This window comes from Dioscorea cayenensis, chromosome 7, assembly GCF_009730915.1.
Source record: "Dioscorea cayenensis subsp. rotundata cultivar TDr96_F1 chromosome 7, TDr96_F1_v2_PseudoChromosome.rev07_lg8_w22 25.fasta, whole genome shotgun sequence".
NCBI classification, from domain to species: domain Eukaryota; kingdom Viridiplantae; phylum Streptophyta; class Magnoliopsida; order Dioscoreales; family Dioscoreaceae; genus Dioscorea; species Dioscorea cayenensis.
In genome coordinates, this window is record NC_052477.1 from 2,735,406 (window position 1) to 2,756,605 (window position 21,200).

The window sequence follows — 21,200 nt, forward strand, 5'->3', positions numbered from 1 at the left end:
CATGGGAGTAGCTAAGTCAAATGCATGCGTTTTTCACTTAATGTTTATTCACTTTGGTTAAATCAATGTGAATAGGTCAACTCATAGAGGAGCAGTATGTGGTAATAAGATACAATTTAGGGCTTGCTTTGATTTTTATTATTATTATTATTATTATTATTATTATTATTATTATTATTATTATTTTGTTTTTATTTTTTTTTTAAAAAGCACCTTCGTTTATTCTAGATGTTTACATTGACTTTTGAGAAAAAAAAGAGATGTTTTTCATGCAATAATGTTTTTAAAATTTTTAAATAGAAAAAGTTGTCATGGAATGACTTATTTTTACTCAAAACATTTAAACTTACCATGAAAGACAGCTGCATGGTTTATTTTATTTATTCCCATAAATATTTGGATTTTATAATGGTGTGGCACAATTTTTTTTTTATAATACAAAAGTCACTTAACTATTCTCCGATTGCACTTAACGTAGTTGATTCCACCTTAGACTCGCTGGCCCTCCCCTGAAGGGGGCACAGAGGCATCTCCACTGTCAGCCCCGAAGCTCCCCGAGCCCTCCCCTTCACTGTCCTTCGAGCCACCCTCCTCAACGTCAACTGTGACGCCCTCAAGAACATCGGCTAGCTCAAAGACGAGATCTCCTCCAACCCTAACCTCCTCTTCTTCGTCAAACACTACCTCCAAATTAGCATCGACACTCTCCGCTTCTTTATTGCTCTTAAGGACTTCCTCTCCAAGGCCCATGAAACCAATCTCCTTGTTCGTGACGCCGTCTGAAACGAATGCGTGGAGAAAAGAAGGAGAGAATGAGAGAAAGAGAAGGAGAAAGAGAAGATAGAGAGGAAAAGGGAAGGAAAAGAAAGAGGATTGATTGGCTAGCTGCCATTTTCCTCGGATTCCATTCATATATATTCCTACATATAATAAACAATAGTGTCTTACGTCCAAAGGCACCCCATCCATTAGTTAAGGATTACCCTTTCTTTCATTATTGACACAACCCCCACTAATTACAAAATCACTCTTAGTATTAACTCATGATAAAGTCCTCGAAACGCTTGCTAGCTGTCCCTTTACGAGAGCTCCTCCTCAGCACTCCTGCTTTTTGACAGTTGACCTCCATTTCCTTGGTGCCAACCTCCCTGTTGACCGCTACATTAGCCTCTCCTTTCGAATTTGACTTGACCTCAAGTCGAAAGCTAGGAAAGTCACGGTGCAAATCATCAGCGGACACCCATGACGTATCAGCAGCCGACTGGTGCTCCCACTTCACCAGATATTGACGAACTGGCCTTTCCTTGACCACTATCAATCTGGTCTTCAACACAGCTACAGGTTTGAATAATGGCTGGGTATCACGGAACACTGTCGACAGTGGCAGCTGTTGTAAGGATGGATCACCCCGGCATAGCTTAAGCTTAGAAATATGAAAAACATCATGCAACTGGGTGGACTCCGGTAATTTGAGACGGTAGGCAACCAACCCGATTTGTTCCAGAATTTAAATGGACCGAAGAATCTTTTGGAAAGCTTATGGTTCGGCTATTGAGTGAGGGACTGCTGCCGATACGACTGGAGTTTTAAGAAGACCCAGTCGCCTACTTGAAAGCTTGTATTAGTTCGCATAGCATCAGCCTGTTGCTTCATACGGTGCTGGGCTGGAGCAAGGTTCTCCTTTAGATTGAGAAGAGCTTGAGTGTGATCAGAGAGCAAGCTATGCACTGCCTCCACAGTAGTATTAGTATCCACATAGTCCAGGAGGATGGGAGGAGGTCTGCCATACACGGTTTCATATGGCGATATTTGAATGGAAGAATGAAACGCCATATTATAATGCCATTCCGCCAACACAAGAAGTCAAAACCACTGCTTATGATGGTCACCAGTAAAGTAACATAAATAGTCTTCAAGGTATCGGTTAACAATCTCTGTTTGGCCATCTGACTGAGGGTGATTGGCGCTGACATGGACAATTGAGTACCCTGCAAGCGGAATAACTCCCGCCAAAATTGGCTCATAAACACAGAGTCACGGCCGGATATCAATGAAGCCGGAATACCATGGAGGCGAACGATATCTTTCACAAAGATGTCTGCCACCTGTAACGCTGCGAAATGTGTCGAAAGAGCCGAAAAATGAGCTTGCTTATACAAGCGATCAACGACAACTAATATAACTATTTTGCCATTAAAGGGTGGAAGATGGGTTATAAAATCCAGAGAGACCGATTCCCATATTTGCCCAGGAATGGCTAATGGCTAGAGCAACCCCTGCAGTGCTCTATTAAATGGCTTGACGGCCTGACAGACTCAGCAAGTCAAGACAAACTCCCGAACATTCTGTTTAAGAGCAGCCCAAAAGAATGTATTGGCGATACAATGATGCGTCCGCCGAATGCCAGCATGCCCCCCGGTCGGGGTATTATGATATTCAGAGATTAACAGATGCCAAAGAGCAGAATTAGCCGGTACCATAATTCTGCCATTCAAGAGAATGACCCGATCACGAAGGCAATGTTGAGGATGCTCTGATGGGTTCTATTGAATTGATTCCATTAAGTCCTGGAGCACTTCATCATCCTTGTAAGCTCGCTGTAGAGCTTACCATAATGCGGGTAATGGGCGGGTTACAACAAAGGCTGTCAACTAGGCATTCTCCTTACCCTGTAAATAAGAAAGAGCATCAGCAGGACCGTTACATTATGCAGGTTTATAGACAATATCAAATTCAAACCCTAGAAGCTTAGTGAGCCATTTATATTGCTATGGTGTTTGAACAGTTTGATGCATGAGCGAACGAAGACTCTGATGATCCGTATAGATCACAAACCACCCATCCAACAAATACTGTCTCCAACGATGCACAACTTCCGTGATCGCGTACATCTCCCGGGCATACGCTGAAGAAGCTTGAAGCCGGTGTGTAAGTGCTTTACTGAAGTAAGTAATGGGATGACGGTCTTGTAATAATACGGTACCAATTCCTGTAGTCGAAGCATCCGTCTGAACTTCAAAGGGTCAGTCAAATCTAGGTAAATGAAGCACTGGTGTAATGGTGAGTGCTTGTTTGAGAACCTCGAATGTGGAGGTTGCTGCTGTTGTCCAAATGAACACATGTTTCCTGAGCAATTCCGTCAGGGGTGCTACAAGTCGGGCATAATTTGCAACAAAATGCGGCAGTAACTTGTCAAGCCCAAGAAACCCTGCAGTTGCCGAACAGAAGTGGGTAAAGGCCAAGTTTGTACAGCCTGAATTTTGTCATCCTCCACTGCAACGCCTTTACCCAAGATGCGATGTCCCAAGTAGGCCAAACTTGTACATCCAAACTCACACTTGGTGAACTTGGCGGTGATAATCTCGAAACATTCTGGAGACCACCTGAAGATGTTCGATGTGCTCGTTCCAAGAAAAGGTGTAAATGAGAACGCCATCGAAGAAGATAAGCACGAACTTGCACAACACTGGTCGAAATACGGAATTCATTAAGGCATGGAATGTTGAAGGAGCATTCGTCAACCCTCATAATGCCTTTCATGTATTCTGAAGGCGGTTTTCTCCACATCCGTCGGGTGAATGCGCACCTGATGTACCCTGAACGTAGGTCCATCTTGGAGAAGACTCGGGCACCAGCTAACTCATCAAACAACTCTTCGACGGTCAGAATCAGAAACCGGTCACGAACTGTAACCGCATTGAGTGCGCAGTAGTCAACATAGAACCTCTAGGTCCCGTCTTCTTCTTGACAAGGATGACCGGAGAAGAGAAGGGACTGGTGCTTGGTCTGATAATACCCTCGTGCAACATATCCGTAACTAATTTCTCAATCTTTGTTTTCTGAAAATGGGGGTATCGATACGGTCGGACATTCACAGGTGAAGTGTTGGCCTTGAGAGGAATCCGGTGGTCAAAAGCGCTCACTGGTGGAAGCCCGGTGGGAAGAGAGAAAAGGTATGTATACTTCTGCAAAAGCTATTGGAGATGGTTAATAAAGACTTGGGGAGCTGTTCGATCAAGTCCCGGAATACACGCTATGGATGACTCAGCGAATGGTGTCAAAGAAACTGATAGGTGGAAGTAGTGACTTCCTTGTTGAACTCGAACATCGCATCTTAATGCAACTGGGGACGCACCCTTCATAGGTGTATTAGACATTCCATGCAACCAAATACGTTCTCCATAGTGGTCAAATTCCATCCATAAAGATTTATAATTAAATAATGTAGGACCTTGCCGAGCTAGCCAGTGCACTCCCAAAACAATGTCAGCGCCAAAAACCGAAAGAAGCAGAAGATCAACCGGAAAGATCGCATTGCCCAGTTGCAAGGGCACTTGGAGGCATTCACCCCCACATTGCAGCTGTGCTCCATTGCCGACAGTCACGTTCACTTGCGGCGCTAATCGGGACTGAAGAAAGTTGTTTGTAGATCCCCCATCAATCAAAACAGTGACCTCCTTACGATTAATCCGGCCGGCCAGTTTCAAGGTTGATAGCACCAGAAACCCAACTCTATTTTTTATATGGGAGTTAATTATATTAATGATAAGTTGTCTTTTTAAAAATAGCTTAAGGCACTATTTCCATTTAATTTCTTTTTTTTTCTAGTTCAAGGGACTATTAGGGTTTGGGAATTGCCCGTATTGGATTTTTTATATCATGGTTTGGGATTATTGGTGTTTGATTCAAAGGACTAATATATATATATATATATATTAAAAATATTATTTTATTTCAGTACTCCAGAAGATTAAAATATAGTGATGAGTAAAAAAAAAAGTTTAGATTTTTTATACAAATAAATTGTTTATGTAATGTTTAAATTAAATTTGACCAATTTGCATAATGAGCGGGCATAACACAAGCGCCTACAAAAGCAAGAGTTGTGCTTGTGCTCAGGCAGCCTATTAAGACTGGTGTGCCTAGTGCATTCTTTGCCTATTTAGTGGCGTTGAACTAGTAAATGCATTAGTTGCTCAAATCATATAATGAATGAGTAGAGTATCATTTTTTAGAGGATTATGAGTTCTAGCTTCGTAATTCTCTATTATTTAGTCCAGAAAACAATGTTGCCTTCTAGACTTAACTAGAGGAAAACTAAATTAAGCAACACTAAGATTACTATAATTAAGTTAATTGGAGAACAATCAATCATAGAGAGGTGATATCTTGATAATGAATCTCCCTAGGGAATCTAAAGCAATAAGGTTTCAACTACTATTTTTTTTAAAAGAACTTCTCAACTGAGAAACTGATATTATTAGAAAAGAAAAGGTAGAGTCGATACAACTAAAACAAGACATCAAACAAGAAAGCAGACAAAGATCAAGCAAAAGGGAATTAAAATACAAAGCCAAGCTTTTTAAAAGATCTCATAATCCAATAAGGCAATTCCCTGTCATCAAGGAAAAGGTTGAGATGATGGTAGTTAAAGCCAATTGAAGCTAAATTGACTGTAGGCATCATCCACGCAGGTGGAATAGTGTGAATCTTGGGGCAACCTAACATGTCCAACAAAAACTTAACATTCGAAAGTTGAGGATGAAACCACCAGGAGATGAGCAGATCCGGGCTCCATATAGTCTTACTGAGATCTAAGTGATCACTGAAAACATGTTTAATGTGAGTATTAAGGTCCAACGAGATCTGCAGAGGGCGTCAAGAGCAAAGAGGACATCCGAGGAATTGGTCAACTGAGACAAGGAAATACACCTTGCGAAAGAAATCAAGTAATTAGAACTAGATAAGAAAAACCCAATGGATCTCACCTATGTGGAATCGTTAACGGTAACATGAGTAAAGAGAAAATAATCATTAGTGCTGGTAAAGTTGTTGAGAATGAGTTTCTTCCCAAAAGGAATAGATGACCAATTGTCAAATAATGTTACATCGAGAGATCCAAATGAACCAAGCTCCCACAGCGATGATTGCAAGTGTATGTTAAGAGTATCTATAGTCAGTTATCCAAAGGCCTGTAGAGAACTCCTACAGAAAGGAGATGCTTAATGAATCTCCCTAGGGAATCTAAATTATTAAGGTTTCAACTATCAATTTGATCTTAGAGTTCATTGGACTATGGAGATTCTTTAAGTTTGCTAATACTTTTCTCAACTACTAACAACTAGATCTATGTTGATTGATTAAAATCTATTTCTAATCTAACAGCTAATGATGTGTGTGTATACATACATAAAATCCAAACTCTGTCATTCATTAATTTAATAATTCTGATTAGCAGCTAATGGCTAATTGCCATATTATACATTTTGTTGTTGACACCCCGTCATTCATTGGGTCACTAAATCATAACTTTATTGGCTAACAAAAGCATAAAACTAGGGATGGCAACGGGTAGGGTATGGGTAGGGTATGCCAAAACCCTTACCCGTACCCGTAACCCCTACCCCATACCCGCATCTTACTCCGCACCCTTCTGCAGTAAAAATCATACCCTTACCCTTACTCCGAGGGATACGGGTATACTCAGCAGTACTGCCACTTTCTACTGTTACTCCATTGTTCAAATTATCGAATTAAATTTAAATAATAATAAAAATAAATTAATTATACATTATATTACAATCTTTAAACACATGTCCATAAATTCAAAATTACTAGTTGATATATATTTGTTTATCTTAAATTATATAATCACATAAAAAATGACATTTATTTAGAACTCAATCAGTAACTTCTACCCTTTTTGTTTTTGTTCATGTTTAACTATCTTGGTTTTTGTTTTTAAATTTTTTTCATATATCTACTATTTATATTTTATATAGCTTCAAATTTTTATAAATATCTAGTAAGATTTTTGAATATAAAAAAAATATTATAAGTAATTCTCATAAGTTATATCCAATTGATTTTTTTATTAAGTATCTTATTTTTTTCGGGATGTTTTTATAATTTATAGAATAAATTATTATAACATTATTTTTTTATATTTGTTTATTTTTTTAAATTTAATTATGATTTTTTTAATATATATCTAAAAATTCAATTTTGATAATATTATCAAATATAAATATAGAAATTAAATAATATTTAAAATAATATATTAAGAGAAAAATTTGAAGTATTATTTTCAAATTAATCACCATGAAAATAGATATTGAGTAAATGTTTAGTTTAATAAAAAATTATATATATATATATATGAAAGGAGTAAGGAGTGCAGATGCGGGTTTTTACCCGCACTCTTCAACGAGTAAGGGTAAGGGAGTAAGGGAGTGCAGGGTAGGGGCATAGCCCTCACTCCCGACCCTGCACTCAGCTCAAAAACTAACGAGATGTCACTCAGTCCGCGTCCCGGTCAAAGAGGGTAATACCCTCTTTGACCGGGTACGGGTACGGGTATACCCGTCGGCCGGGTAGGGTACAAATTGCCATCTCTACATAAAACCAAAGCTTTATAAACACATCCAACCAGAACAAGAGAATTAATCATAGGAGACATCATCCTATGATTCCTATCCCTATGCAAATGCTTCGGCTGAGGAGAAAAACCCAGCCAGACTTCATTGCAAACTCCTTCTCGATAGCAAGGTGGGAAAGGTTGAACTGCAACACTCTCGGCAACATCCAGGTACTCGAACTCAAACTCGAAATTAAACTTAAGCTCGAGTTATCAAACAACAGCCAACATTATCAAAGAGTTCTTCAGGATCAGCACCACTACTGAGAAATTCTTTAGCTCTATATATTGAGGAATGCCTCAAAGAAGTCAAATCCAACTCCAAACTCCTTTATCCGTGGAGTCGCCAGGCAGATGCTATTGTCTTTGGGATTGGTTAGGTCAGCTTATGGCTGTTATCCGCCAAAGAAAGAAGTCAGGGGTTGGCAAGATCTTGTTTTTGGGCAAACAAAGATTGATTGTTTATAGCCTTTTTCCTATGGATTACGTGTGAATAAAATCTCTGAGAAAAATCTTACAAAAAAATAGTCAATGCAAAACTTTCGAAACTCTTCCCATATTGACTTCTTTCCTTTTTCTTAGAAAGATTGCATTGCTTCTATCTAGAAAGATCTTAGGTGTTTGTCATCACTACAAGAAAACAATTCAATGCCTTAGGTGTTTGTTAGCACTATAAGAAAACAGTCCAATACTGACGGAGTTTTTCCAATAGATTCCTTTCTATCAGAAATATTTTCTTTTAGCGACGGAAACCAGGTAGATTACCGACAAAATACCGACGGAGTTTCGTATGGTTGAAATTTATAATAGCGACTATATTACTAACGACAACACCGACAAATTTCCATTGCTAATTTACCAGTTTTATTTTTCCTTTGGTGCCAAAGGAATACAAACATATTTTTTATTAATAGCGAGGGAATTTCGTTGGTTTAATTTAATAATATTATCAATGTAATATTACCGACGGAAGTTTGTGGTTGACATAATATTACCGACGTAATTCTCGACGTTGTCGAACATTTCGACAGGAATGGTGAGCTGAACTCGTCCGTGGTCGAGAGTCAAAAAGTTCAAATTCCATGAGAATACTATTTTCCCTACGATTGTCGATAAGTTCAGGAGTTCATGCAAGGACCACTCTTCCTGTGTCTAGAAGCTCTCAAAGCTCGAGAAAAACCTGGATCATGTTAATGCAAGAGTGCAACAACAAGGAAGCTCAGCAAGCTAAGAAGAAGGAGCTTTGAGCTGTTTGTAATAAAAAGTTCTTACTTGCTTGAATGAATAACAAGTTCAAACTCAAATATAAGGACTTCCTAAAGTCCAACTAAGGTTGACACAACCAACAAACATTTAAAGCAACATAATTCTTTAACAGACAAAAAGTTAAACCCCCATCCAAAATCACATGCTAAATAGTGGACTACCCATGCACGTACACTCCTAAGTCTCCATGCAGTCACTTCATACACCCACCTATCCATCCATTCACTAGACCTTCTGAGTGAGCATCAGCACACTCACGTCACTCAGAAATTCTTCACCCCGTGCAGTTGTTTGAAATATTCATGCTTGTGAGTAGGCAATGCCTTAGTAAGTACATCAGCAACTTGATCATTTATACTGCAGTGAACAAGTTTGATCATCCCTTCTGTAACAAGGTATCGTATGAAGTGGAATTTAGTATCTATATGCTTTGAGTGACCATGCATAGCGGGGTTCTTTGCTATAGCGATTGCTGATTTGTTATTGCAATAAATGACTGTAGCCTTCTTTTGTTCTTCATTCATGTCATGCAGAAGCCTTCTCATCCACTTTTCTTGACAGGCAGCAGAGGTTGCAGCGATGTACTCTGCATCTGTACTCGAGAGGGCTGTCATATCCTGCTTCTTTGAACACCACGCTACCGCTACCGATCTAAGATGGAAGAACCAGCCTATTGTGCTCTTTCTATCATCAAGAGAACCTTCCCAGTCACTATCGGTATATCTGGTGAGTTCCAAATGATCCGTGTGCTCATAGTGCAGTCCAACATGAAGTGTTACTGCCACATAATGATCCGTGTGCTCATAGTGCAGTCCAACATGAAGTGTTACTGTCACATAATGTAATATACGATTGACAATTCCTAAATGATGCATAGAAAGTTGGTGTATGTAACGAGAGATGACCGAAACCGCATACATGAGATCCGGCCTAGTATGAGTGAGATAAAGTAGACCACCAACCATTCTTCTATATCTCCCTGCTTCAGCCTCACTAGAATTATCATTTTGACAAAGTTTTTCGTTCATGTTCGTAGGGCTTGAAAAGACTTTGCACTGAAGCATGCTTGATCTTCTCAGGAGGTCTTTAGCATATTGTCTCTGGCATACAAACACACTACCATCTCCTTGTTGCACTTCTAGGCCCAAAAAATACTGGAGAAGTCCAAGATCTGACATCTCAAAGCTTTCCATCATACTCCCTTTGAATTCATGCAGCATTCCTAAAGAGGAACTCATGTAGATGATGTCATCTACATAAATACATAGCAATAATATGTATGTAGTTCCTTGAAGCTTCTTGTAGAGTGTTGGTTTAATGTAACTTCGTTGAAACCCCAAGTTGATGAAATGTTGATCGATCTTGCTATACCAAGCCCTCGGGGCTTGGTGCAATCCATACAGGGCCTTCCGAAGTTTGTATACAAGCTTCTCCTTCCCTCTAATGATAAAACCTTCTGGTTGAGTAACGTAGATCTTATCATTTAGATCTCTGTTTAGAAACGCAGACTTGACGTCGAGTTGGAAGATCGGCCACTTCTTTTGAGTTCCAATAGCCAAGAATGTTCTGATGGTCTCCATGCGTGCAACTAGGGCAAAAACTTCATTGAAATCTATTCCTTCCCTTTGTGAGTAGCCTTTAGCTACTAGACGTGCTTTCCTTCTGTACAACTCCCCTTGTGCATTGTATTTGGACTTATAAATCCACTTCAAACCAACTGAACATTTTTCTTCTGGTAGTTCGGTTAACTCCCAAGTCTGGTTGCGTTGGATTGAGTCCAGTTCTTCACTCATGGCGGTTTGCCAGTTATTATCCTTCACTGCTTCTTCAAATAAAATAGGATCTGCAGCCAAAGTTGCAAATGAATAGGTATTGTAAATCTTAGATAAGGTTTTATACCTTATAGGAGATGCTTGTTCTGGACTTGAATTTGAGGAGTCGGGTGTGAGAGAGTTGCTTGTTGGAGGAGACCTCTTAAGTAGCACGTTGGAGGAGTTTCCACCATGCACTTCAACAGTTACAAAATCTGGGGTAGAATTTAAAGGCTTTGACCAGTCCAAGATGGTGTTTTCAAAGAAACACACATCCCTACTGATGCGGATTTTCCTTGGAATAGGGTCAAAGAGTCTATACTTTTTAGTATCTTTACAATACCCAACAAAATATACCTGTGTGTCTTTGGGTCTAGCTTCTTTTGAGTCAATGAAGTGGTCAGCGCATGGCATACACAACCGAAGACACGAAAATGTTCAACAGTTGGCTTGCTTCGTTTGAGTGCATGGTATGGTGTTTGATCTCTCAATGCACTAGTAGGTGAGCGGTTTAGGATGTATACCGATGTTGCAACCGCTTCTGCCCATAGGTACGTTGGAAGCTTTATTTCATTCAGTATTGATCTCGCTCGCTATCTCAATAATAGTTCGATTCTTCCTCTCGGCCACGCCGTTCTACTTGGGTGAGTACAGAGCTGTGAGCTGCCGGTAAATGCCATGAAACCTGCAATACTCAATGAAATCTTTGGAGACAAACTCGCCCCCCCTATTAGTTCGTAGATCTTTTAATGAATAACCTTCTTGCTTCTCTTGAAGTTGCTTGAAAGCTTTGAAATAATCCAGTGCTTGTGACTTTTGTTCCAAAAAGAAAACCCAACTATACCTGGAATTGTCATCTGTTAATAAGAAAATATACATACTTCCTCCAAGTGACGGTGTTTGCATAGGGTCGACCAGATCTCCATGCACAAGCTCAAGAGGTACCTCCGCTCGTCTTGCTTGTCCCTTTGGAAAGTTAAGACGAACTTGCTTGCCGATAGAGCAGCCTTTACAAGGTCCCCATGGTTCAAGTGTGGGTAATCCCTCTACCAACTGTCTTTGACCCAAAAATTGCAAGCTTCTGTTAGAGAGAAAACCAGAAATAATTGATAGATAACACGAGCAAGAAAATCAGAAGGAACTTCTAGGTTTTTAAATCAGCACACATTCTACACTATATTTTCAGATGTTTAAATAACAAACTTCACAGCTGATAGTAGGACCAATTGATTTGACTCCATCTACTAGACATCCTGCCGATCCACAAAACAGGGAAACAAATTCAAGTGGCTTAGCACATTTCATGGAAGCAATTGATTGTACATGCACAGCACCAGTCCAATCATGTCTGGATTATTTGTTCACATTCTCCGCCCTAATCCTGACATGTATCCAGATCACGGACACCAAGTAGTTGACGCATAGCAGCTAACTTCACTACTGACAAAGCTTTCGTCAGTGCATCGGCACGCTGTTCACCGGTGTTTACAAATTCTACCACAATCTGTCCTCTCTCCACACACTCTCTAATAAAATGAAATCTTGTTTCTATGTGCTTGCTTCGTCCATGAAATACAGGATTTTTCATGAGAGCAATGGCAGATTTGTTATCAACAAACAAGATCACTGGCTTTAGATCTGTCCTTGTTAATTCACCAACAAGGTTCCTCAACCAAAGAGCCTGGCAAGCTGCTGCTGTGGCCGCCATGAACTCAGCTTCGCATGATGATAGCGCCACTGTTTTTTGTTTTTGAGAATTCCAGGATATCAGATTTCCATTGAAATAGAAGGCCATACCAGTTGTGCTTCTTCTCCCATCCTGATCTCCTGCCAAATCGCTATCCGAGAACCCAGAGATGCTAACCTCTTGATGTCCCTTCATATAAACCAGTCCAAAATGAATTGTTCCCCTTAAGTATCTTAGGATCTGCTTAACCACTTTGTGATGTATGACTGTAGGTCTCTCCATATACCTGCTCGCCATCCCAACGGCATATGACAAGTCCGGCCATGTATGCAAGAGATATCTGAGATAGCCAATGATTTTTCTATATTCTGTGCAATCAACGGGTGTACCTTCCAGGTCCTTGTGCAACTGCATCTTGGTTTCCATCGGGTACTTTGCTGCATTGCAATCCGTCATTTCAAATTGAGACAAGACTTTCTTGGCGTAAGCTGATTGTTTGAGTTGTATCCGATCCTTCTGCTGCTCTACTTCAATCCCCAAGTAATAGGAAAGAAGTCCCAAATCACTCATCTCAAATTCCATCATCATTTGCTCTTTGAATCTCTCAACTTCTTCATTGTTACTTCCTGTCACAATGAGATCATCAACATACACTCCAACAATCACACTTGTCTCTCCTTCCCCTCTTGTGTATACTGACTTTGTTCTTGAGTGCATTTACTAAAACCGAGCTCTTTTAGACTCCTATCCAGCCGGGTGTTCCAGGCCCGTGGAGCTTGCCGCAATCCATAGAGAGCTTTTGACAGTTTGTACACCATATGCTTCTGATTTTGTATCTCAAACCCCTCTGGTTGAGTGACATAAACATCTTCTTCCAACTCCCCGTTAAGAAATGCTGATTTTACGTCCGTGTGGTATACCTTCCAGCTCCCGATTTGCGGTAAGTGCAAGAATGACTCGAACGGTGTCAAGTTTTTGCAAACTCGGAGCGAACACTTCATCGAAGTCGATACCTTGCCTTTGTACATAACCTTTAGCCACCAACCTTGCTTTGTGTTTGATGATATGTCCATCTGAATCTTTCTTCAATTTGTACACCCATTTTAGGCCAATGGGTTTTTGACTCGATGGGAGCTCGGTTAGGATCCACGTATTGTTCTTCTCAATGGACTCTAGCTCCTTCTTCATTGCTTCAAACCAGCAGGCCTCAGTCTAAGCTTCTCGGTAGCAGGTTGGCTCTTTAGACATCACCATCATCATCTCACCCTCTTCTTCATTGCAAGTGACCCCTTCATCAAGATCTGCATAGATATCGGAGAGGGACCTGAGACGGACTGGCCCATCATGGGAATCCGGTGTAGACAATATCGGACATGAGATAGTCGGCCGGGTGCTCAATGGTGGTGTAGACAAACTTGATGTTTCTGTCGTCGGTGTTGTGTCCGTTTCACTGACATTAGGAGCTTCCCGCTCTTGTCAAAGACCTTCGCGGTGTCACCCGCCATGAGCACTTCATTCCCATCTTCTGTCATCTGCCCAAGGCTTATAATGTTATTACAAAGCTTTGGAATGTAGTATACCTCATGGAGAGCCTTCTGATCACCGTTCTTGCAGGCAAACATGACTGTTCCCTTGTCCATGATCTGGACTGTTGACCCGTCGCCGAGCTTCACCCTCCCGGTGACAGCTTCATTCAATTCTTGAAACTTGGCACGATGACCAGTCATGTGATTACTAGCACCATTGTCAAGATACCAGAGATCCTCATTTTCTTCCTTCTTAGTATCATGGTGCCTATCTCGCCGATGATCTTTCTTCGTTGAGCAATGCAACATCCCCGCCACTCCCCGCCCGAGTGCGCATCCCCCTTGGGACATGGTTAATAACAGTGCAGGCTCTTCATCGACGGTGCGGGTAAGATGAGCTTCATCGTCGTGCCGCTTGCCATGACACTCAGATGCATAATGGCCCATTCTCTCGCACTTGAAGCATTTTATGTGACTCTTGTCACGAGTGCCATTTACGGCACCGCTAGTGCTTCCTCCTGTATTTTCTTGACGTGGGGCACTATAACCGCTGTGGCCACGACCGCGCCACCGTCCATGCCCTCTTCCATGATCAGGATTTCTAAAGCCACGGCCCCTTCCTCCTGATGAAGTATCCGTGATGGTCCCTCTTTGCCGCGCCTGCCACTCGGCCTGAGTGAGCAAGAGCTGGCCATCTGTGTTGCTGGCGTTGTTACGCAGCCTCACTGCTCGTTCCTCAAATGCTTTCAGTCTCCCTACCGCCTCCTCAAATGCCATGGTGTCGAGATCATAGAACTGCTCGATCCCGGCGACAACAGGGAAATATTTGTCGGGGACGGAATCGAGTAACTTCTTGACAAGGGTGGAGTCTTCAAGTGTGTCTCCGAGGATGGAAAATTTACTGGATATGGTGCTTAGTTTGCCGGCGAACTCATCAACTGTCTCATTCTCCTTCATCCGGAGAGCATCAAACTCGCTTTTCAGTGTCTGTAGACGAGCCTTCTTGACCCGATCCGCACCCTGGGTACCCTCGCCTTGAGGCTATCCCGTGTGTCTTTCACGTTTTTCTTCATTGCGACCTGGAGAAGGATGTCTTCGGGGACGCACTGCAGGATGTGTGCTCGTGCCGCCTTGTCCTTCTTCGCATCTACTTGTGTTCCTTCCGTAGGTTCCACAGCCTCCCATGTTCCCTGGGCATCAAGGATTGCCTCCATCCTTACCGCCCACACCAGTATAGTTTGAGGAGTTCAAAGATTGGAAAATGTAATGATACCCCGCCGCTCTCCTTTGCCACCCTGTCAGAGACCATCGACATTCTGCGGGAGTCAAGGATACTTAGACGATTAACTCAGGGGGCTCACGATACGGATGTTAGAGAGAAAACCAGAAATAATTGATAGATAACACGAGCAAGAAAATCAGAAGGAACTTCTCAGTTTTTTTTTTTTAAATCAGCACACATTCTACACTATATTTTCAGATGTTTAAATAACAAACTTCACAGCTGATAGTAGGACCAATTGATTTGACTCCATCTACTAGACATCCTGCCGATCCACAAAACAGGGAAACAAATTCAAGTGGCTCAGCACATTTCATGGAAGCAATTGATTGTACATGCACAACACCAGTCCAATCATGTCTGGATTATTTGTTCACAGCTTCGAGTGTTTAAGTGTCTGAACCTTCTGTGCCATAGCTTGGCTTCTTTAGCTTCTCCAACAGCTGCATGTACAGATCTAACATTTCTGGTATCAAAAGGAAACAATCTAGTGGCAATCATCCGAATACAAGCCAGCAGAGTATCTGCATGCTTATCTTTGATCTTGGATTATCCATCCTCAAAGGCAACAGAGTAACCTGAAGTCATGAGCTGCCCAACACTGAGAAGATTGTGAGCAAGCTTAGGTACATACTGTATCTTTGTAAGTATGCTTGTTTTCCTAGTAGTTGATCGAAATAGGACATTGCCAATGCTTGCAACCTTTAAGACTTTTCCGTCTCCTAGTCTCACCATTTGTTGAATGGTGGTGCTTTCTAAAGTTTGGAAAAGATTTTTGTTCCCAATCATGTGATTACCGCAGTCGCTGTCGATGAGCCATGCTTCGCTAGTGTTCACTCCTTCATTTGTACTGGCCATGAACAACAACCCTTCCTCTTCCTCACCTTTGGTTTCTTCTTCTATGCCTTTAGTCACATTCACTTCTTTGTCATTGTACCAACATTGGGCTTTAGTGTGCCCATATTTTTTGCATATATAACATTGAACTCCAACCCTGTGTCGCTGCTGCTTGAAATGCTAAGCTTTTGGAGTAGAGTCAGTGTTCCTTCCTCTGCCTCGACTGCGAAAATGACCTTTGAACGAGCCACGCGCACTTTCTCATCCTCCTCTGAAGCTAGTTTTAGCAAATGAGTTAGTTACTGCATGGAAAATAGCTTATTCTTCAGTTCCTACAGACAAAAGAAGGATAGCTTCATGACCCTCTAAGGAACCTTCTAGCTCTTCGACAGTGAGAGTTGCCAAGTCCTTGGCCTCAACGATGGAAGAGACCACATGCTTGAAGCTTGGTGTGAGACTCTTAAGAATTTTTCCAACAATGGTGTTCTCTGGTATAGTATCTTCGAGCATTCGTATCTTGAAGACAATATCAAGTACACGACTAATAAAGTCTTGGACCTTCTCCCCATTCTTCATCTTCACTGTTTCAAATTCTTGCCGTAGTGAGTAAAGCTTAACCGAGAGAATCTTAGTATTCCCTTGGCATTCAGTGGTCAACTTGTCCCATGCTTGCTTGGTAGTAGTTGCTTCTGCAATTTTAATGAGAAATTGTTCATCCAAACCTTGTTGAATGAGATAAAGAGTGCTAGAATCTTGCCATTTGAGCTCTTCAACTGCATTTGCTTCTCCTTCTTCACTGAAACCACTATCAACAAGCTTCCAAAGTCCTTTAGACCGAAACATGGTCTTCATCATGAGTGTCCATAGACTGAAGTTTTCACCTTTGAACAAAGGGACATGTGTTTGCGAAGTGGTGCTCTTTTCAGCCATGATGATTTGAGGGAATAATGGAGGAACAACTTTGATACCACTGTTAATGCAAGAGTGCAACAACAATGAAGCTCAACAAGCAGAGAAGAAGGAGCTTTGAGCTGTTTGTAATAAAAAGTTCTTACTTGCTTGACTGACTAACAAGTTCAAACACAAATATAAAGACTTACTAAAGTCCAACAAAGGCTGACACAACCGACAAACATTTAAAGCAACATAATACTTTAACTGACAAAAAGTTAAACCCCCATCCAAAATCACATGCTAAACAGTGGACTACCCATGCATGTACACTCCTAAGTCTCCATGCAGTCACTTCATACAGCCACCAATCCATGCATTCACTAGACCTTCTGAGTGAGCATCAACAGACCAAAACCTCAGTACAGTGGAATGTTGGAAGGCAGTTAGGTCTATTATTTTATGTGTGATTATCTTTTGATTATTGATAAGCTCTATAAGGCTTGCTTTCATGGGTAATTGGCCGGTGGCCAAGGAAGTCCTTCGCTAGGGGGGGGAGGGCGAGGTGATTACTGTTGAGGATCATGTCGCCGGTAAAACCTGGGAGCACCTCACTCTTGGAAAGAAAAGAGAAGAAGTAGAAGAGAAGCGGTGGAGAGAAGAAGAAAAGTCAATCAAGAGTAAAGACTACTTTGACTTAAGCAATAACCTCTCACTTGCATTTATATATTCAAAAAGTAACCAGCTGAAAAGTAAATCACAAACTTATAACCCCATTGGTTAACTTAATCCACTAGTTGAGACCTTATCAGTCCAATACCTTAAACTGAATACTATATAATAATCAAAACACAAACAAAATATTCATTCATTCTCATACTAAGACTCTAGTACAACAACCATCCCCATTCACCATGCTGGGCTTGCACCCATCTTGCAACCCATGCTTGATCACAGAGAGCCACCATACCACACAGTGATGGCCAGCCTCCTCCGACCATGCTTCAATCACTATACAGCATCATCAACACCAACAATTAAGCAGCTGGAAAATGAGAATAGATTTCTTTTGGATAACCGTATAAGAAATAGGTTGCTTGAAGGTCAAAGAGATAACATTAATAATGTTTTCCCTACAGGAGCAAGCCGATAAAGAGCTCTGCAACATTAAAGTGTTTGGCAGCAAATTTTTGAGTGCCATTAAAACGCTCTTGACAGCGCATTAAAAAACGTGCTGATTAATGAGCAGGTGGAGTTTTGCATTAAATCAGTTGAGGAGAATATTGACGGGCTTGGAAGAATGGACGAGGTCATGCTTGAGATCAAGACTGATGTTGTATGTTTCTAATCATGTGGTAGTGATTTGAAGGAGGAGGTTGACCGGTGTTGTAATGACCTGGCGCAGCCGTGGCCTTTATCTAGAAAGCAGATGAAAAAAAGGAGGTGAAGCACATTAGCTCCTTTAGGACAAATTCCTTTTTTTCTCGCATCATGTGTGTTGGTGTTGGTGTTGGTGTTGGTTGTATATAGTGTTGGTGTATTTAGTACTTCGGCATGGTACGGCCGCAACTTTGTTGGTGTTGGTGTTGGTGTTGGTTGGTGGTTTATTTTTGCTTGTTCATGTGGTTGATGCTTTTGATCCAAGGCTACTGGTATCTCCACCAATTTTCCATACATTGAACTTTACTAACATGAAGGTATGCCTTTATCCTTATAAACCATCAATTATTTTTATCAGAATTATTCTAATGTTGGAAACAATTGTACCCAATTCTTTTTCTTTTGTTTCTTTTTTTTCCCCAATTAAATCTTGAATCTAGTTCAACCTTTTTGTTTGTCAACCAGTTGTTTTCTGATCCCACTTTTTGATGAAAATTTTGCACCAATTTATATGTTCTTAAGTGTTGGGTTCTAGTCTTGTATAAGACTTAAAATTCTTAACCAAATCTATGGTTAATTTTATGATGGGCGATTTCACAGGAAGAAGAACTATATGAAATTGACATCCCATTGAATTATACAGCCACCGTTGGTACAAGGGTTCATGGACTAGCTTGCTGGTTTGATGTCTTGTTTGATGCGAGGTAACTGTTTTTTTGTTGATCCCCGCAAATGCAACCAGATATTGTTCATCTCATGATTCACATTTGTTAAAACCCATGGAAGCTTTTGTTGGTGTTATCTTTTTCTTAATCTCTAGTTTAAATTTTGCTCTCCCTAACTTTCTTGTACATTGCTAGGTGCAAACTTCAGGTAGGGTATTTAGATAATTTGAACTAAACTATGGGTAACGACAAGATAGTAATTTGTTAGAGAATTTGCTTTAGCTTTTGCCTGACAAATGAACTTTTATATAAATAAATCTATTGGATGCAACTGTATTTAAGAGTGTTAGTTGTACCATTTTGATTATGTAGCTCACCAAGTTTTGTTATCCCTTGTCTGCAAGACTCCACAGTGACTACAAGACATAACTAAGCTTAATTTATCTGGAGGCATATCTGATGAGCAACGGTCGCGAGATCAAGAGAGATTTGCAGGTATTCGACGAAATTCTCAGTAATAACCCAGGTGTTTGATAAAATGCCTGGGGTTCACCACTGAGTCAATACAGTCAAAGAAATAAAAGAGAGACAAAGGTTTCACTGGGCCAATCAAAATGAAGCACATTCATTGGATTTTATAATATACTAATACAATCCATCAGACACCATCTTAACCTCTATTGGACAAAACACAATCTAGCATTTCATTGGTTACTTTAACACCTTAACGTGGTCCAGCACTAGCTAGTCACTAACTCCCAGAGATTACTTAATATATTATAATATATACTCAAAAGTCTTCAAATGCTTTAACGCCCACTTGGTCAAAGCACCATGCCATTCTCCTTGCTTCTTCAGAGAGCCATCTTGGCCCGGCACAGTACCATCCCGGCACAGTACCATCCCGGCACCCATGCTCCCGTCCTTCTTCACACCATGGCCTTGTGGGCGCATATCCATACGAGGTTCATTAAATGGAGGGGCAGATGTCCTTTAGTCTTATCATTCCTTAAATTAATGCCAGCAGGACATATTCTCCGGCAAAGCACGTGGTTTGCATTCCTTGTTACATGGTTCCGAGAAGCGCATATATTGGGTGAGATTTGGTGTTAATGCTTCAGATCTCTGGATTGACATTTCTGTATGACATTATCTTTATCTTCGTACTGCTCTAGTTTTTGAGTTTCTTTAGCTTTAACTTTGGGTTTCTTTTGATGTATGAACTAAGAGAAAATAGTAGAGGAAAACAGGTGTGGAATTTTGAGTGCTTGTTTTGTCCTCCTCCTCCTTGCTGTATTTCTTGTGTGTGGCACTTGATCTTAACTATAGGTTCAGGTTGTTCCGGAGGACAGATCAGTGATCGCAGCTGAGGAAAGAAAGATCTGGGAAGGTTCAAACCAACATTTGGTATCAGAGCTAGTCAGTTGCATGCCAAAGTACCTCCGACTTGAAGACATGGCGATCACCACGCAGTAAGCCGCAAAAGAAAATATTGTGCAGTTACACTATCCGATGCTCACTACCACAAATTACTCTGCTTGGGTAATCAAAATGGAGGTTAACATGGACGCACAGGGAGTGTGGGAGGCGATAGAGCCCGTCGCCGGAGTGGCGGTGGATGTGAGAAAGGATAAGATGGCTCGAGCCTGCATCTTTCAAGCAGTGCCGGAGGATATCCTGGTGCAAATTGCCAAGAAGAAAACCTCGAAGGAGGCATGGGATAGCATCAAAACCAGATTCCTTGGTGTAGACAGGGTGAAGACGGCAAGGGTTCAAACACTCAAGAGTGAGTTTGAAGCACTTAAAATGAAGGAGAATGACACCATTGACGAGTTTGCCAGGAAAATAAGTGGCCTGGCGAATAAGTTCAGCGAGCTTGGTGAGGCTATGGTAGATGCCACGCTTGTGAAGAAGTTGTTTGGTTTAGTCCCAAATAGATTTCTGCAGGTTGTCGCTTCTCTCGAACAGCTCATGGATGTCGACAACATGTTATTCGAAGAGGCTATTGGCCGATTGAAAGCGTATGAAGAGTAGATCTAGAAGGTTGATAGCCAAGGAGATCAATTGCTACTCACTCATGAGGAGTGGAGTGCGCGGGCGAAAAGAGATAGTGACGAGACTTGGAAACAAAGTAAGGGAAGTCCAGAAGTGCGCAGCTTGGGAAGAGGACGCTGGAGAGGCCGTGGACGCGGTAGAAGAGGTCGCGGTTCTCTCGGTGCACCTCACCAAGAAGGAAGCAGCAATGGGAACAGAGATAACGGTCATGTGAAGTGTTTCAACTGCAATAAAATGGGACACTACGCATCAGAATGCTGGAGTGAGAAACGGGAAGGGGAGGTTAACCTCATTCAAGATGAAGAACCTACTCTCTTGTTGTCTATAGGGCAAGGAGAAACATTGAAGGGGGAGAAGAAGCAAGACATCGTGATGCTAAACGA

The 21,200-nt window shown here is 41.2% G+C and overlaps 2 protein-coding genes across 2 annotated transcripts; both read right to left on the reverse strand.

Annotated features, from left to right (window-relative positions):
* Positions 1-11,869: 11,869 nt before the first annotated feature.
* Positions 11,870-13,369, reverse strand: LOC120264986 (uncharacterized mitochondrial protein AtMg00810-like). The gene is made up of 2 exons (XM_039272922.1): positions 13,102-13,369; positions 11,870-12,807 (listed from the first exon to the last, which is right to left on the reverse strand). Exons 1-2 carry the CDS (start codon positions 13,367-13,369, stop codon positions 11,870-11,872), a joined length of 1,206 nt encoding a protein of 401 aa, XP_039128856.1.
* Positions 13,370-13,575: 206 nt separating this feature from the next.
* LOC120264988 lies at positions 13,576-14,664 on the reverse strand. Its single transcript, XM_039272924.1, has one exon. It carries the CDS (start codon positions 14,662-14,664, stop codon positions 13,576-13,578), a length of 1,089 nt encoding a protein of 362 aa, XP_039128858.1.
* Positions 14,665-21,200: the final 6,536 nt, after the last annotated feature.

Bases quoted from the DNA above. Each gene is read 5' to 3' on its own strand.
- LOC120264988 (XM_039272924.1), bottom strand. From the start codon at position 14,664: ATGAAGGAGAATGAGACAGTTGATGAGTTCGCCGGCAAACTAAGCACC.
- LOC120264986 (XM_039272922.1), bottom strand. From the start codon at position 13,369: ATGAAGAAGGAGCTAGAGTCCATTGAGAAGAACAATACGTGGATCCTA. The intron at 12,808-13,101 runs GTATACCACACG...TCATTGTGACAG, and splicing joins CGCAAATCGGGAGCTGGAAG to GAAGTAACAATGAAGAAGTT.